At 34.1% G+C, this 19474-nt stretch overlaps 1 protein-coding gene across 1 annotated transcript in view; it reads right to left on the reverse strand.

Moving 5' to 3' along the window:
* The window catches only part of LRP1B (LDL receptor related protein 1B), a 595001-nt gene that overhangs the window by 49315 nt on the left and 526212 nt on the right, over positions 1-19474 (reverse strand). The window contains 10 exon segments of the mRNA XM_035897882.1: positions 414-530; positions 3807-3913; positions 4204-4427; positions 10415-10656; positions 12845-12964; positions 14003-14137; positions 14644-14781; positions 15038-15160; positions 15708-15830; positions 19106-19238. Coding sequence (XP_035753775.1) covers positions 414-530; positions 3807-3913; positions 4204-4427; positions 10415-10656; positions 12845-12964; positions 14003-14137; positions 14644-14781; positions 15038-15160; positions 15708-15830; positions 19106-19238 — 1462 coding nt within the window.

Below are 19474 nucleotides of genomic sequence, written 5' to 3' on the forward strand. Positions count from 1 at the left end.
GATTCAGGTCAACGGTTCTATAAACTATACAATTCCTGTGCCATGCCGACAGCTCTAATTTCTAACAAGTGAAGGTGCTCCTGTTGCTATGAAAGTCCAAGTGAGGCCAAGCATAAATATTAATCACAGTGTCATTTGATAATACCTAAGCTAATGATTAGGTAACAAACTTGGAGATTTGCACGTATCACTGAATCTTTGTTCCCCTGAAGTAACTTTATCAGATTATCTTAAAAGTATCTTAGCTTTTTATCTCTAGCTTAAATAACTATTTGTTTAGATAATACATGAAGTATCTAAGAAAAGCAATGAATATTACATAATAATCACTGCTTTTTGCTTGCATAGTTTCTCTGAATAGTGAAACTTCAGTAAATAAAACAGAAATTACATTATACAAAAGTTCTCCATACCTTGTTTAGTGCTCACAGACACAACTGAATCGGAACCATCAAAAAGAACACTGCCAATAACAGATAGTTCAAAATCAGCCCAGAACAAACGCTGGCTGAATTGATCAACTACGAGACCTACGAAGAAAATAAAGTTCAAATAGCAATATCAAAACTAAAAAAAAAAAGGTAAAACATTTATGTAACTGTACATTTTTATATTGTTCATATTCTTGTGAACCCAAAATATGGTGACAATGAAAAAACGTGCCTGCAAACCAAGGAGAATAAAATAGAACACCTTCCGCTTAAACCTTCCCCTCGAGGCAACCATGGTTTTTTACTTTCTTCAACTTAGGCTTCCAGGGTCCGTACCTTTCCAAACCCATTATCCTCAGCAGGTAGTGGTATATACCAGGTGGGAATTAAATATAGAATCTAATCCTGTAATTTGTTCTACCAACAAAAAATCTATTATGTTAATAGATTTCTAAGCTGTAGCACCAGTGTGACCACGCATTAGAAAAACAGCATTCCGATTTCATAGAGTCTTCCTAATCTGTCCTGTTTTCACAGGTACATAAATGTGGGGTGTTTTTAATCATCAATACTTCACATGCAATCATTATTACAGAATTAAAAATCACATTATTTTAACTACATTAGTGCTGCAAGACAGCAACGTTGACAGAAGTATATATTCACATATATATGGAAAAAAGCACAAGAGTGAGTGACTGAGAGCAGAAATGAGAATAAAAGCTAGATAACATTGTGACTACCCAGCCTCTAGGCAATAACTAAATAGTTAAATCAAGCAGTCCATGTTTCATAGAGGATGATTAAATGATTAATATGCCATTTTAGATCATGTCCAAAGCTTCAGCCTGAAAAAAAATATTTGAACCATAAAATAATTTAAGTCTGAGCTTTTGAAGTTGCAGTGTATTTTTAATAAGAATGGGGAAAAGTATTTTTCTTCCTATTTATGTAAGTAGGTAAGTCAGAAAAAAAAATACATCAAAAGAAATTATACATAACATCAAAAATTCTCCTCTTAAGGTCATAAATTAATCAGCTACAGATAGATGAGAGGAAGTAGAGGGAGACTGATGCAGAGCCCAGTGAAATATGTTTACATTTGCACTTCCATTTAAAGAACCTCTTTAAAAGAAACACTGGTAATTCAGGCATACAGCTAAAGCGAATCATTTCTGGTAAAAGATAATGACAATGTGTCAACCCAGTGTGATGCAAGGTACCTGCAAGGGGGAATATTTTAGAAGCAGTCCCCAGTCTCCAGCTTTTTAATAAGAATATTTAAATATCAAATAATAAATGAATAATATTCTCAATGTATCTTTCACAGTATCAGAGATAACACAATGTTTAAAAAGCACTTATTTTTGTTTTGTACATAGAGCACTCCTGCGAGAGTCATTTTTACATAAATCCTGTGAAGTCAAGCCCAAATGCTCAAACTCCTACTCTGTCCTACTTGAAATAGGCAAGGCATATTTAGCAATAAATTTAAGGCAGTGGAACACAGATGTTTAGTAAAATCTTAAACTTCATCTAAACAATAGTAGTAAAGTCTTATTTGGGAAGAAATAGTAAAAGCTTGGACTCTTCCTTTGCATCCCCTCTGCAAAGACATGGATCTGTGTGAAATATCTGACAAAAAATTAGAAGTCTCCATAAATGCCTGCTCTCTACCATGAAGGAAAAGAAGAGAAGCCCAGAAGGTTGCCACAAATGTTTTCAGGCAGTAGGTACAGGAAAATGCAATAGCGTAGCAAGGCATTTGTGAAATTCCCTCTTTGCAAAATCTGCTCATTTTTGGTTATTTTGCCAGTTTTCTTAATTTTTATTTTATTCATCCTTTAAGGAGACAGAGATTTGGTTAAATATTTATATTAAAATTTTCTATATAAAATATGTCGAAGAACATTTTATGAAGAAAAGCTCTCAGCTCTTGCAGTTCTGCTTCTGGTCAGTGAAGAAGTAAATACTTGCATTTTCAGATCAGTTTGATACCATTACTACCTAAAATTCAGTAAATTCACTAATGCAATACTGATGGCAAAAAATGATGCACTAATGCAATACTGATGGCGGGATTAAATGACCTTTAATGACCAAGGAAGTGGTGCCTGGCTCCGTAGGACACAACCTTGGCAATCAACCAGACAGATAATAAGAAACAAAAAAATTCCAGCAATTAGAACTAAATCTAATGATTTGTGTATCTGATATGTTCACAATGTTTTATATAAGAAGTTGTTTAGCAAAGAATATGTAACAACGCTGATAAACATAAAATTCTGTTGCCTTTCAGTCTGAATAATCAGAAGCTTCTTACTGAATTTACTATTGACTACTTATTTTTTATTATTATTGCTAGTCTAACAATATTACCTAAGGAGCATAAATTTCCACTCCTCAAAGCTTTCCTTATCACATATGTAATTTCTTAAATTGCTATATTTCAATCTAGTCATGTCAATAAAGTGTTTCCTTTAAGGGATGAGTGTAACTTGCATATGCAACACCATAAGCCCACCTTAGCATGGGACTTAACAGTCTGTTAAAAATATTATTCCTTGTTGCTGCGATAGTGGCAGCTTCTGAGATGCTTAGGTATTCAGATGGCATCCTCTTAAAAGAAGCCTATATTTCAACAGATATGCGTACCAAAGTTGGACAACCCCTAATTTGCAATGCAATAAAAACAAATTATCATTGTAATCCTGGAGAAACATCAAATATTGCATGAGAAAATGGGTCACGAACAAATCATTTGTGGTTTCAAGACAGGATGCTGCTATTTAAGAGAAGCACATTTCATTCTGGATTTATCATTTCCTTTGTCATAAAAATTACTTTTATCCTGCCAATGGAGTCTTAATGGTAATTCACAAGATCTCAACATGTACTGTCAAGCCTCAAAATAGTTCTGTAAAATACTGAGATAATTAAGTCATTACTACTTTGAATACCTAAGCCTTGTTTTACATTATTTTGCAGTGTATGCAGGAAAATAACTAGAATAGGCTGTGAGATGTCATATGCATTCTTAAAAAATGTGTCTCACCACTAACTGGTGTTTCCTTAATTGATTTTGCTTGTTCATTGTTACTGAATAAATCATATTTTAACTGATTATATATAGTCCTTTGGTACTGCTTTGTAAAATCATCATGCTAAGCTTTGTTACAAAAGTTTAAGTCATACTAAGATGTATCATTTGAAAAATTAAGAATTTGATTAGTAACTGCATATGAATAACCAGAACACATATTTTAAAAAAGTGTAGTTTGTTTTTTTGCAAACTGAGAAATTGGAATTCAGCCAGCAAATCTACACTGAGTTAGCAAGTGCTGTGTAATTAGGAAGAGTGGATAAGCTGTATACCTGTGGGTCTTTGTAAATTCTTTTGAACCAATATCCTTCTCAGAGTACCATCCATAGATGACTCCTCTATGTGAGAACGATCCCCAATAACTGTCCAGTACATCATCCTAAAAGTATTAAACATAAAACAAATAAGCTGGATGACTACACAGAACCTCAAAACAATTCACTGATATTAAATTATTATGAGCCTTATATTAAATTATTATGAGCCTTTTAACCTACCTGAAAGACAGGAGATAACTGATCCTGATTTACATACAGGTAAATTGAGCAGGAAAGTTAAGTAAATGATTTGGAAAAGTTTAGACATTTTTAGGCATCATTTTCTTTCTCTTATGCTACTTTGCATTTTTGTTCAAATTGCCAAAACAGAGTAATGTTGAAACATACGTACCCCCTTTTAGGATTTACGGCAATTGCATATGGTTCTCCTGCCATGCTTGTAAGGAGCCTTGTGCAGTTAGGTCCATTCAACTGGCCTACATTGATGGAGTATCTCAGACTTGTCCAATGAGTTGTATAGTAGCTGAACCAATGCATTCTGGAATGATCAGTCCAGTAAATATTTCTGGCAACCCAGTCAACGGCAATGCCCCTAGGTCTTTTGAATTCTGGACACTAAAAGGAACAGACGGAGAAGTCAGACCTACAGAAATTATCTTTCACAGCAGCTGCATAGTCACAGATTTATGTAACTTTTTACAGTTAAGTAACTTTTACCTTTAACATGGTGAAATATTTAAAAACATTGGAAAGACAACATAAATTCCACCTGTAGGAGATAAGTTCTAAGTGATCTGCTGACAGTTCTATTCAATGCTGAAAAACAAGTCAATGGTTCAAAACTGTTTTCTCAAGTCTAAGGCTACCTACATTAAGAAAAAGGCACTTAGGCATGAATTACTTGAACCGTTGATACGGAAGCAAATAAATGTTACATACTGTAATTCAAAAGGAAAGGAAAAGGAAGAATTAGGATTATACAGATATTATACTCCATGCAGAACTATGCTATGTTGTCCCATCCTAAAGCCCTCAGTGAAAATTGTGCTTGAGATCATCCTGAGGTATGGCTGCTCAGCAGTCTACCAAAGATAAATAAAATCACTGCACTTAGAAAACTGCATAAAATTACCTCTGTATTCTGACCAATACTAGTATGCATTTGTAAGAAAATTTTTAAAATGTTTCTCTTCCCTTGCTGTTAACTGTTCCTGTTTCCACCGCTGATTAAAACTAAAGTTACTGCAATGTTCAGCTTCACATGTAGAAGAGGCTTGACTGATTATAACTTTAAAATTACAAAATGTAGTATCTCTGTCATGATTTCAGTTACTATTAATGCCTAGATCCTAAAAAATGGTCCAAAGGATAGAAGCTCATGTTGCAAATAGGAGATATATATGAACAAGTTTCTCTAAAGTTTACTAGAATTCCTGGAGAGACAAGTCAAATCTGTAAAACAGGACTACCCAACTATTTCTAACATGAATGCAGCATATCATAAAAAATTCAAGACCCGCATGAGCTAAATATATATGCCATTGTTTGCCTGTTTACCTATAATGACATCAAGTTAAATTATGAAAAAAAAAAATTCTATTCCTTGTAGTGCAGTAATGGAATGCTACTAAGCTATGCAACTAAAAATCAGGAAAAAAAGTCCTAAAATAACTTGCTTTCCTCAGGTGTCAGAGTTCCCTAATACCACAAGGCATTTGTAGACTATTTTCATCATAAAATAAAGGTCATTTCATTCTGTAGGTGAAATAATAGGACTGCCAGGGTGAACTTAGATAGTTCATTGTTCATAAACCTTTAATTCTGTAAAAATGTCATAGAATGAATGTTCTCAAGATACAGAGAATCCTGACTTTCTACTTAGATGAGTATTAAAGCAGCAAAATCAATCACTGCATTTACAAAACAGTATTCCTTTAAAAACAGGGTCACAGTCATTTTTTGAAAGTTAAACAAAATAATGTATCAGAATTCTTTGTTATGAAATGATGATACTGGTAGCATATGCTTCCAGAAATACCACAAAAATAAACTTTTTTTTTTTTCAATAAATGTAGTATTTGCGTGCAACAGCCTTTTTTTTTTTTTTTTTTCTTTGTTACATTATCCAAGCAACAGTCATGTAAAGGACAAGATATCAAAAAATGTGGGTATTTGCAGATAAGCGTCACTGTACTTTTAATCCAAACTCTTAATTCTGGGTAATATTCAGGAACCTGTGTCAAGAAGCCTCTCATACCTGGAGATCTCCAGTTACTACTCTGGAGACTGCAAGGGCTAATGGCACTGGCCTACAAGGCTGGAACCAAATATTCTTCTAAAAGGAGAGCAGCTATCATGGACAACACAGTCCGTTGCCTTGTGTTGCGCTGTTCAAGAACCACTGTTTCCAGTAAGACAGCTTTTTTTTGGGACCTGGTAAGCACATGATGGGAGTTATCATGCAGTGTGAGAGATGGTTCCCAAAAAGCTGGTAGTAGAAGCGGATGAGACAAAGGAATATCCTAAAAAGATTCTGGAACAAGGTTGGGTTGCTTACTAACACTGACCCTTTCTCATTCTTCTCAACTATACAGAAGTGAAATTCCAGTAATGCTGGGGTGCATATTAAAGACCAAATGAACAAGGAGATAATCAGAAGAAATGGAAAGCAGCCATCTGGTGTAAGAGATTAAAAAGAAGAGAATAAAAAACACTAGCTGATGTTACAGCCATGTAATTCTCAGTTATGTTCATTAAGTTTCAGTCTAGCTACATCATATTTCTGATGTCCTATGCATCTTCTCATACTGTTTAGGAAAATTACTTACTGTAAATGAGCTTTTATCTAATAGCTTATTTGTATTATGTTAATTTTAAAGAACATTTTTGCATACAGAATAGGGATGAAAATACAGGAACAAAATCACATTAATATTTTCTACAGTTAAATTGGCCCACTTTGATGCTAAGTATAACATACTATGACTTATTAGAAAAATTGAAGCCTAATCGCCTTCTATAGTACGGTAGTCTGCGCATCTACAGGCCACGTCAGCTTGATGACTTTTGATCAGAATTGCTGTTGTAAAATCTGTTTTAAAGGTAAAGAATTAAAAAAAACAAAACCAAAATCAACAACCAAACAAAAAAAAACCCAAACAAACAAACAAAAAAGAAGCTACAGTAACAGCTTGGATTTGGAAACCATTTTGATATAATGGTAGATTACAGAAAAATTTTCAACCCCTAAAGTTGAGTTTGACTGGAGAAAATGTGTTACACGTGCAGCAGGAAGCCATCACCTTGCAATGTTTAACATTTTAACACAGGAAGCCTAAATTAGAAATCTAATTTATATCATAAGCACATGCGAAACAATATTTTCTCAATTTACTTTTAAGATGTTTTTGGTATGGCACTGCTGTGGAATTAAGTAAAGTAATGATTTATTGTTGCTTAAAATATCTTAATTAAAAATAATATACTATCTAATGATATATTATTAGAACAGTAAAAATAAATGAGAAACAATACTACTAGAAAACTTCTAGACTTTTACTCGCTGAAACTGAAAATTTTCCTCAACAGATGAGCAACCCAGTAGGTGGTTTGGTGAACCATTGCACCATTTGTATTACATAAGTAGGATCATTTAAAAATCCCAACCAGCAGATTCCAGAAAGGGACGGTCTCCTACGTACATAAACTTCATCCATACAGAGCTATAGCTTTAAGGTAAAACAATAAATAAATGCTATTTAGAGAAAACAGTCAAGAAATCGTTTCCATTCACAGCGATGCACTGAATTTCACTGGGCCCTGGGGCAAACATTGTGAGTATGTACATGGATATATATCACAAGGGTGGTTAAGGGTCCTCGTTAAAGCTCTCAGAACAGAACAGTGGGGCTGGAGCAAGCTGCTGATATGCTGACTGGACCCATTACAAACCCTATGTTTTTCTTCCTATTACACGGTACAATTATTTTAATGTTCAGCTTTGTGTCCTCTTCCATGAAAAACAGCACTTGAGTTTAAGTGGCAAGTCACTCTGTGTTGAATATTCACCTCAGATAACTTATACATCTCTCTCCAAGGATTATGCCAGTAAACAGCTGCACCAGTTATCAGCAGTTCACTTATACCGTCTTAACTCGATTGGAATGCAATCCTCTTCTGCATCTGTCAATAAACTCTGAAGAGTTGATATTTACTATTTCCTTTAATGCTTCAATTTGTACCACGCTTAAATCCCTTTTCATAGAAAAATACAAGAGATACTTAACGCTGTTCTCTGAGAAAGGCTCTTGATATGTTAATTCCACGGAGCAATTTCAGTTGAGATGGATTTTTGCATTAATGTAATTACCTGAAAATGCAGGTGACTTTGTTCAAGTTTACTGTCCTGATTTACATATCAAAGTCTAGATGTAAAAGTTATAATGTAACCTTTGAAAACTTACCCATTTAAAAAACTTGGGTTAAAATTAAGGAATTCTCAAGCTTTTCAAAACCAAATTTAAGTGACAATATTAAAGCAACACTATAAAACCAATTAACCTGCTGATCAGTTATATATAAGGCCATAATATTTCAGTATTAATAAGATAATGGTGGAAAAATATTCTGAATAGTTTAGCACAATGAAAAGTAAATGCTTTTAGAAAAATAAATGAATTATGTCCAAGATACGTTCAGATACAGTGTGTACACTTCCAACATACAGATTTATAAAAAAGCTTTGGATGGCTTGGATCAAGCATCATCATAAGCACCTACCAGCACTGAAGAGTTAGGGGAAAATGGTGTATAAAGAAAAACTTAACTTTTTCAATAATTTTGAACTAAGAGGAAGTGACTAAAAAGTATTCTGGCATAACAGTGAAACAGAGACATGAAAAGCAAAAAGTATTACAGTACCTCAGAAAAATAACAGTAATTCTAAGAACATTTTATCTCTATTAGTTTAAACTGGGAGACAATGTCAAATCAGCCATGAAGATTTCAACCCCTGGACTACAAAGAAGTCTCACGGAATCTTATTTTCAGGTTTATGGACCTATAAGGAAGTGCAGATCCATCAGAGAGGTTGTGAGTCAGCAGACTACACTTACCCTCGCAGAAGGCATCTGCATGTTAACCGAAAAGGAGTAAAATAAATAAATAAAACCAAAACCTCCCAACACTTTAATTTCACAAGACTTTACAAGCTTGTTATTTTCTAGTAATGAACTTGATACAGAGATGTGTCTGTCAGGATTTCTTGGGCACAGGTAGCTGCCACATTTAAATGAGAAAAACACCACAGTAGAATTACTTCACATCTTGAATACATACTTAGATTCTCCAAGTATCCTTCCCCAAAACTCAAATGACATCCATGACCTACTAGAAATGCTAGGGGTAATTTTCTACTTTACATCTACTTTACACACACTTTCTGTCAACAAAATCTAGATCCTCTTCTGCTGGGCAGATGGAAGTGTTGGTTTTTAACCACTCTTCCCATATATATGCGACCACAGACACAAGGTATCTTTATGTCCATCGGTGTCTACATCCCCCCAGGCTTTTTGCCCTGCTGGCATCAAAGGTCAGGAATGTCATTTGTTTGCAAAGGAAGTATCCTTGGATGAAAGGTACTTAGAAGTTGTTTCAGATGTGTAAGAGTTGAACGATAGATGAAAGATTTGTCTACTGTTGCTACTGCTGTTTATTCTACTGGGTATATAAAAGCATTCATGTGATGCAAGGTCATTCCTGTTACCTCTCTTAAGTTTAAGGAAACAGCCAGGCAGGTGTTATTTCTAACCTGCTTTATTACTGGCCAAAAAACCCCTAAAAACTCTCCTCAGCCATCACATTCCATAAAAAGTAAAAAAAAAATAAATCTAAATTTACAGCATTATAGAAACACCAATTTAAAGATCACACTTATCTTCAGTTCAGCGTTAACACTTCCTTGAGAATTTTGTAGAAATGTATTAGGCAAAATGCATTTATTTTATTTTCAAGTAAAGAACACTTGAAATTACCCTAGGTTATAAAAATCCACATTTATGTTGTAAAGTGCAAAATTACATTTATGCTTATTCAAAAGAAGATACTATGCGGTTCAACATACAAAGGAATAAATACTTATTGTTCTAATTTTTAAATCTTTGTTACAGCCTTGCTGTTATTATCATTTACCTGGTCATTATGGAAATCAGGCCTGTCTACATTTCCCATTTTCCAAGTATTCGACATTCATGCCTTTCTTTAAACCATGTGTGGCTTATATATACACGTCTATTATATCCTCTCTTCTTTTCTCTCTTAAAATAAAAAATCTTCATGGTATACAGTCCTTCAAAGCCTATAACATACTGGTTATTTCTCTGTAGAAAACTTCTTAAAAATACTATAGTTTTAGTCTCTTAGAGACTTGAACAGGTCTGTGAGTCTTGAATGGAAAGGCATTGGTAGACATACATACCATTTGAATACAATCATTATCAGAGAAGTTTTAATTTACTAAATCAGCACATTATAGACAATCAGCATAGAAAAGTATATCAAAAGAAATTTGTATCATGGAATCTTTGATTTTGATCACTTACTATCAAGCCACTGTTACTTTGCCTTCTCTCTCTGTCATGAAGTTTTCTGTAGAAAATCCCTCCTGGATTAAATTGAGTACTCCAAACAATCATGTCCCCTTGAAAATATGCATCCATTCCAGTTATCCTTGAATTATGTTCAATATGTGATATTTGCTGATGAACATCACTGTAGTTGAATGGATATGCAAAACCCAGGATGTCAGTGTCATTAGCAACATAGAGAACTTGATCTTCAGAGCCTAGGGGTTATTATAATGAAACAAAAATAAGGTAAATGTCAACTAATGCAAAATCAGTGTTTTTCACTCAAGTAGCTTTTTGGTGTTTATCTGATATAATTTCTTATGTTAAAATTATTTTCTGATTGTTGAAGACTGCAAAAACACTCACGCTCTGGGCAACAGATTGCAACTCTTCATCCTCTGATACCAATATATATTACTCCAATGCTCTCTAAGCTCACATTGTGACACCTAAGACTGTATTTTAAGGTGTATGTAATAGAAGAATTTGTTAAGCAGTATACAAAAATAGGGGATATTATGCATTAAGCCCATATGAATCGCTACATACTTTTATATGCATGTTGTGTCTAGAGGATCCTAAATGTCTATATTAAAGGAACACAAACTTGCCAACAAGCATTATTTTAAATTGCTTAATTGGAAATTAGAAGCGGAATGATCCTTTCTCTTTAATGATCTCTAATGAAAGCAGTGAAGTTTTGAAATTGACTGTAACATGAGCAATCTGGACCAAAGCTGCTACAGAACATATGCAGTTGTACGTTATATCTCCTCATTTCAGATAGTTAACATTTATGGTTACCTGTGAATGGGTGGTATTTATGGATACCTAGTTGCCATCTTGATTCAGATATTGTAAAATTTGTTATTCATAAGAAAATGTTCTCTGGTATCTATTCATTAAGTTTGGAGAAAGTTTCAAATCTGCTGGATATATTAGAATGCACTTGCAATTTTTTTAGATTTCCAATTCATACCACATTCATCTACAGAGAATCAACTTATAATAATGTCTGTCCAATAAATTTCCTCCTTATGAGTATGAAATACCAAAAATCAGTTGTTCCCTCACTCCTGCTAAATACAAGAAGAGGAGTTCCATTAAAGCAAGTATCAGTGAGTGATTCCCAGATTTTTAAATTATAATCCCTCAGAATTGTGCCTGTATTTCTGTAATAACTAGCCACTATCTACACTCAGTAACCTTGCTTGTTCCCATGTCATAATCTGTCTTTCTTCAGTAATAGGTAATGATGCAAAATCCTTGTAGAGTCCAAGTTACACATAGAGGAAATTACTAATGACTCAATATAATCTTGCCATGATAAGTTTGCTACAAGAAAATGTGAACGAAGCATGTAAGATACCTGACTATCACTATCCAGCTACTCAGCATTGGTGTACCTACCATACTGGCTGGTGTGCTACAAAGAAGGAAGAACTGGAATTAACATGATACAATCTGTGATGGCTCTAGGATGTATGCCTACAACATGTGCTTACTGGCCATAAGGTTCAGATCAGGTACTGCTCAGAGTTGTGCACCAGATAAGCACAAATATGTGTAAGGAGCCACACCTTGTAACTTCAATGATGCTTCTGCACTGAAGACTCCAAGTGTAGGTGTAAGTCAAAGTAACACCAAAATCTCACTAAATTGCAGGTAAGATGCTAGGATCACACTTTCGGTTATTCAGATACAGTCCCATAAAGATTATGTTAACCTTACTCAGGCAGATGGATTATCACTTTTTTAGTTTCTAAAATGATTTAAAAGTTACATAATACCTCGACTTAACCATTACCTCCATTTTGTACAATACCTCTACCTAATGAAAGACGGAAATAACATCCATGTATGCGTATTTCTTTACCTTCACTGGACCACGATCTAGGCTGCTCATGTATATGAGGAGTATATTCTTAGGTGAATATACTTAGAAAAACTCCATTTAAATGACTTGCGTAAGATTTCTCAACATGACAAAGCAAAGCACGTTAACTTCAAATACTACTTAATTTATTCCTAAAGTTCTAAAAGATATTTCTGTGGAAGAGTTGATTCTTTTCTCAAGCTTCTGAGGCTTCACCAGAATGCTTACATGTTTGCTAATATATAATCTCTGATTTTCTTATTTGAGTGTATCTTTTTGTAAACAGAGAAAGCTGGAGTTGGAAATGGACTTTCATATTAAGTATGCTCATTTACATGGAAGTGATAAGAATTTACTGCTTACCAAAATGAAAGGTAAATCTGAGCGGTTTTGGGAATTATTTCTGTGCACTATTCAAGAAATATTTATCTAAAAATAAATTGTATATGCAACACGTTAGTGTTACCAACAATGCACGTAATAAACGGTTTACTACTGTCAATCTAGTTTGATTTTTATAGCCTTACCTTTTGCTATGCAACTGTTATTCTTCTCCTTATAATTTTTCTCGCATGCACATTTGTATGACCCCTTAATATTACTGCAGTGTTGGGAGCAGGCACCAAATACCATACACTCATTGATATCTATGAGGAAAAGAATTGTAATTTATATACCTATATTTAAATATGCTATTATTTAACATGTTTGGAACATCATGGAACAAACAATGCAGATGAACAAAAGGAACTCGTAAGCATTTGTGTATCTTGCAACAGCAAAAGGAAGCTTTCTGCAATTATTTCCACTGCAATCAACATATCTCAGAAAGATACGTTATATCTTTTCCCCATCCTTCTTTATCAACCTGTTATCACTAAAGCTTGAAATCAACTTTGACAATGAAAGTGTCTGTTATAGTTCTCTCCAACATACCTATGTCTTACAAGTCAAAACTACGTGATCATCCCTTAGTGGAAAATCCCACGTGTATACCTTTTTCTTAAGAAACAAACAATGACGTTTTTATATCAAAGTATCTATTCGCTTTGATAGTCCCACTGAGGTGATCTTCACCTTTTCTGTAAGTTACTGCTCACCGGTAAGAAAATGAATTCACAACCCATTCTTTGGGAACGTAGATTTACCTTCTTTTTGATCTTTTTTTTCTTTTTGATCACCTCTTTCATTATAACATGCCCTTTTTTCCAGAACAGTGTGGTAGCATATCTATTAAGACTACATTTTCTAAGGTATTTTACTTTCAATCTGTAAATTTTCATTTCAGTTTTCAGTTTTATGCATCTTCATTATTTTAGGCATCCCCAAATATTCGCATATACCAACTTAAACGCTAAACCTGATTTTTCAGTTAAATAATCTACTAGGCCTTAAATGACCTATTTACCCCTTAAATTATAAAATCATTTAATGGTCCGACCTGAACCTTTTGACATTCACAGCCAATGTCAATCTTTGATAACCTCTCCAGGGAGAATGCATAACTCTACATCCTGTAACTCCTTTCAGTTTCTTTTCTTGATTTCTTAATCCCATAGCTATGATACAGTTTTTACTCTGTGGAAAAAAGTATGCAATATGTATCTCCTTCTCCAGCATAGAAAATTGACTACGCAGTTGAGTTTTAATACTTTACAGCAAGGGAAAATAGAAATGATGTGCACCTTCACATTGTCTGTTCCTCTCATTTCTTTGAAATCCAGGTTTACACTGGCACAGTAGGGATGTTTTTGTTTGATTACAGGATGCATCATCTCCACAAGGATTCACATTATCTTCACATGTATATTCAGTGACACCTAAACATAAACAAAATGTGTAAAAAACCAACTGATAGATTTGTTTAAACTGTGAAAAATGAGATCTAAAATAACAGCAAGTAACAAATTTATCTTTCTGTTAAAAGAGTACCAGGTAAATTTTAAAAAAAAATATGACATTACGGTATTTACTTCTATATGCATATAAATTGACAATATTTAATTGAGATACTTCATTTCTCATCAAGAATCTAATGCTAAAATTTATCTTGCTGCAAATATGAAATAGAACGCAAACAACTTAAAGCTAAACTACTTTAAAAATTCAAGAACTACGCTAAATATTACTACAACCTGAATTGCTATAAAATTTGTCTTCCTCTTGTAGTATGTAAAATAGAATTAACTGGGTTTTTAACTAAAAAAATAACATTAAGTTTAATTAACTTCTGTGCTGTTGAGAAGGTTTTGCATGGATGAAAGTCTCAGTTAATTATTTCTTTTCTGCTACAATCACAAAAACATATCTTGTCAGCCAAACTCACTTATTTTGCAGTCTTGCTCATCTGAACCATCTCCACAGTCATCAAACCAATCGCACTGTAGCTCCATTGGAATACATTTCTTATCATTACAAGTGAATTCATCTTTTTTACACGGTCTTGCTTTATATGTGATTTTATCTGTATCATTACAAATTAATAAGAGAAAAATAAATTAGTATTTAAGATTCTTAGATTATTTTAGACATACAAATGGGAATGGCCATGAAGCATTAAGCGACTGGAAATTATTTCAAGCTTAATTTCTTTCCATTTCAAATTCTGATCTACTAACCTCCAGTTAAGCTTTACTGAAGGACAAGCAGATCTCTGTAACAAAGTTTGCCTTCAAGTTGTTTTCTTTGATCTGAATGCCTTGAAAGGTAATATCACCTACCGCAGTGATCTTCATCCGAGTTATCACCACAGTCATCAACCTCATTGCAAATCTGCTCAGGTCGCAGACAAACCCTGTTGTTTCTACATCTGTACGGCCTTGTTGGAGGGCATGGAAACTTTACTGTATATTAAAAAAAAAAAGAATCAGCTATTACCCAGCTAGTATTCTTGGGCCTTCTTTAATGCCTCCTTATCAAAGCAACAAGCAGGCATGGGAACACAGTTGTACTTGACATATTAATGGTACTTGATTTTAACTTCTGGTACCTAATGGAATAACACTTCAACAATGTTTACAGTATAAGGTCTTCATTTAGGGAATGAAGTTATTTTGTGTGATAAGGGTAATGACACTTCTTTGAGAATCAGTAAATGTGACAGAAATAAAACACAGGAAGTAGGAAATTTAATGTTAATCAATATTTCAGTGTAGGAGTAACTTTTTCTCATCTGTGCACTTCCTGCAAAAAGATTAATTTCTCACAAATATCTTATCTGGAATTACATGAGTAGCAATAACAACAGAAAATTATATCCCACATTTCAAGCTAATCTTCTAAAAGTAAAATAAAGAGAACTTGGATGCATATGTCCTTGTGTACTTATGTAGGTTACATGTCATTTCTTGCTTTATTACATGAAAAGCACTGAAAAATGTAATGCCATACCACACATTTCAGCAACTTCATCAGAGTTATCTCCACAGTCATCCTCGCCATCACAAACCCAAAAATGTAGTTTGCAGAGGGAATTGTTGCACAAAAATTCATCAGCTCTACATATATTTCCCCCTGGGAGGATGAAAAGAAGACAGGAGAAAAACCAGGAAAGCAGAAAGACAAAAGAAAGAACATCAATTCTTGATAAAACCAGTACAACCGCTTATCACATACTATCTGCAGAGAATGACACACATAGCATAACTAAATGAACAAATCCCAACTGAAAGGGTTGGAGAAGCAGAGAGAAATATTCATTTAAAAATCTCTCCCTTGACCATACATGTCCTTCTCTTTTCATGACTGTTAGCTAGGAATTACCTATTTGGCCTGACTAGAAAGACAGACACTGACACCTCACTAGCTAGGTATATTCCCCTTGCATTTAGCCAGGAGATGCTTAAACTCTATTTCTGCCGGTAACTTCATTTGGTGATGCTGCCTTTCAGAAAAGACCTGGTGGAGTACATCAGTAATTTGTGCGGAGAACAGTACAAACCAGAAGACAGAAATGAGGTCAAACTTGTGAAAGGCCGCTTCGGTCCAGGTTTGTTTCACCATGCTCCTCCAACTGTTCCTACTCCCACTCTCTGAGACACACATCATGTTCAGAAGAGACCAAGTGATTGCAGTCGCTTAGCCATGAGGTAGCACCTTTTTCTTCTCCTGAGGAGTACTAGGCTTGGCCAGGCTTGTAACATCCCCATCAGCTATAAGCTCTGTAATTAGGGAAGATCTAGCCATTTGGGCACAGAGCAGGTAAGACTAGGTGACCTCTAACAGTCTCTTCCTTTTTGTAACTTCTGAAATTTCTCATTAGGATATTTACTGAACACAGATGCAGCAAGAATAAATTCTTCCATGTAACTTTACTATTGATTGAACTCTGAATCATGTAACAAAAAGGAACAGAGGATGAGAGAAAATGTTTTAAGCTGGAGTGCTCAAGCTGTAAAAATTGGTTCAAGCTGGATTCAATTTTAATACGTGTAGCAGTAAGAAGCATTTTGTTTCAAAATTATAACTAAATTTCACCACTACCAATCAGCGAAGTTATGGAAACTTCTTGAAATGAATTTTCTACAGAACACATTTTTATGGTAACTGGATTCTCAGTTTCCTGAGAGTAGTAGAGTATAAAAGAAATAAAGCTGTGTACCTGCAGAGAAGGAAACAATGTAATTTTATATGATAACACCAAAACTCTCACTGCGGCTTACCTCAATGCATTACACCCATCCTAATAGTTAGATCAGGCTCCAGTGGCTTTTTACTTATTCATTCAGTGCCCTGTTCACACCCCATTAAAATCAACAGAAGGCTTTCTTTCACTATAAAGGGTTCAGAATGGTTTAAATATTTTTTCCAGAAAATTAGTTTGCATGAAATACCCACCGTGTAAAAGGATGTTGGGAGCTCTCACACTATGCTACCAAATATAATTCACTCCCATTGCAAATATAAGTTATGAACATTAACAGAAATATTCTTTATCATCATCCAAGGAAAAAAATATTAAAAAATCAAGTATTCTTCATGATGAAAGACATGAATATAAATAATTTTGTGTACAATCACAATAAAACCATAATTCCAGTTGTATAATAAGATTGAAAAGAGCCACATTTATACATGTGCACAGTGGGCTACAGATAAATATTACAGAGATTGTTTTAGAATGCTGTAGAATAAAACTCCATTTGTGTTTGCTGTATTTCCAAAGAGGAAAAAATTAGTTATCAGTGAGATAAACTAGCATTTGTTTCATGTGATTGCTCTGCCTGTCATAATTCCTTCATAGAGTAGATTTCTGTAACAGAAATCATAATTGTGACATAAATACAAAGTATTATAGCAATAACCAACTAGGCAAAAGGCTTCTTATTGCATTATAAGCAATTTGCAGTTCACAGAAGCTCCATTATGTTATCCAAAGAATAATGTGGGCTTCAGATAAAGTAAGTGTGTTACTACTCACTTACACGTCATTGGGTTTTAAAGAGATACAGTCTAGATATTTTAAAAGCAGTTTTAAAATGGACTAGGAGTTTTAAAAAACTTTGTTCATCGCAGTCTTCTCAAAACAATTAATTCATCAACACTTCAAAATATGATGTTTTTCTCTTTGCATCTAAACACCCCTGGAACATTCATCCTGTTTTCTTCATTTTCTGGTCTCTCTTTCAAACTTAATCATCCCATATAACTTCTTTTTTCCCTAGTGGTAAGTGTTGGTTAATAGACTTATGACAAACTAAGGGACGGATATTTTACTCTGTGATTTGGTTGCTTCATCTCTGATTATTATTACTTATTACTGTACTGCATTATGCTTTTGAAGATACACACATATCATGATTGTAGATGACTAACACACAGAACTACTCACTTTAAATAAAAACAAGAAGCTGACAAAATACTCAGTAAAATTTTTCTTTTTAAAAAAAATTATTTAACTTGAGTAAGAAGTTCTGTGTTTGTCACAATTATTGAATTAGTACTCTACACTTGTAAGAATTTTGTGCTGAGTTACACTGCTACTGCCTGGTAGCTGAAGCAAGGTTCAGTTAAAAAAAAAAAAAAATCAGAAATAAAGACTTGCATGGTCTTACTCTCAGAAGGAATACTACGGAAAACTCATTTAGTAATGTCTAATTGCATACACCTTCCTGTGTGTATGTATATATAGATATGCATGTAAATATATATGAATACTCAATTTAAAAGACATATTCGAGCAAGATTTGTGAATCTGCAGCAACTATGAGGATTAGACCAACAGATATATTTCTAAAAAACATATTTGGAAGCTTAATCATAAGCATGAGAGTCTGAGCGTAGCGGTTAGCTTCATGTGAACCAACTTACGTACATAGTTCTGCTCTCTAAGGAAAGCGAGAATTCAAAATGTGGTTTTATGGGTTCTGGTTAGTTGCATCATTTCATCTCCATGGAAATAAGTAGAAAACTGAGGTCTTAAGATTACTTATTTAGCAATTTTTCCTTATATTATATGGCTTTGTAATTTATTGTTGCCTATAAAACTATAAATTAACTGAACTTATTACCAATTTCTCTGATGAGACAGAATGTGCTTCCAGTAATAACACAACCTTTTGGTCCTTGGGGAAGGAAACACAAAGAAGGAACAAGGAGCTGTGAGTTATAAACAACGTAAGTTTTGCTTCATCCTGCAAATTGCTTGTGAAGCTGCTATACTGTCTTTGGCAAAGGAGGTCACAGAGCTTTCATTTCATCACTCAGAACGGCCAGAGTACCACTAATTTACAACATGACTTAATACAAAACCCAATAAGGTAAGCCTTTTAAAGAAAAGTGTCTCTTACCTTGGTCACAGTTTTCTTCGTCACTGCCATCCACGCAGTCATGGATCCCATCACAAAGCCATCTGACGGGGATACAGTAGGCCTTATTTTTGCATCGAAACTGTTGTTCTTTACATTCTGTTACACAATCCATCTGTGCAAATACAGATATGAGCTAAGTATTAATGGATGAGAAAAAACCCATCATATTCAAAGACAAACCCAACAAAATTTACCACCACTGTTTTTTGTTTTCCTATGTATTCAATACAATAAAGTTGTCCCTGACAATGCAAAGTGCAATTTAAATAGTTACTGAAGTCCATGTGACATTGTAACCGCACATTATAGAAGTTCCGATATTACTTCTATATTGCTTAGTATTAGCAT

Source organism: Egretta garzetta, unplaced genomic scaffold (genome assembly GCF_000687185.1).
Source record: "Egretta garzetta isolate BGI_Z169 unplaced genomic scaffold, ASM68718v1 scaffold197, whole genome shotgun sequence".
NCBI lineage: Eukaryota > Metazoa > Chordata > Aves > Pelecaniformes > Ardeidae > Egretta > Egretta garzetta.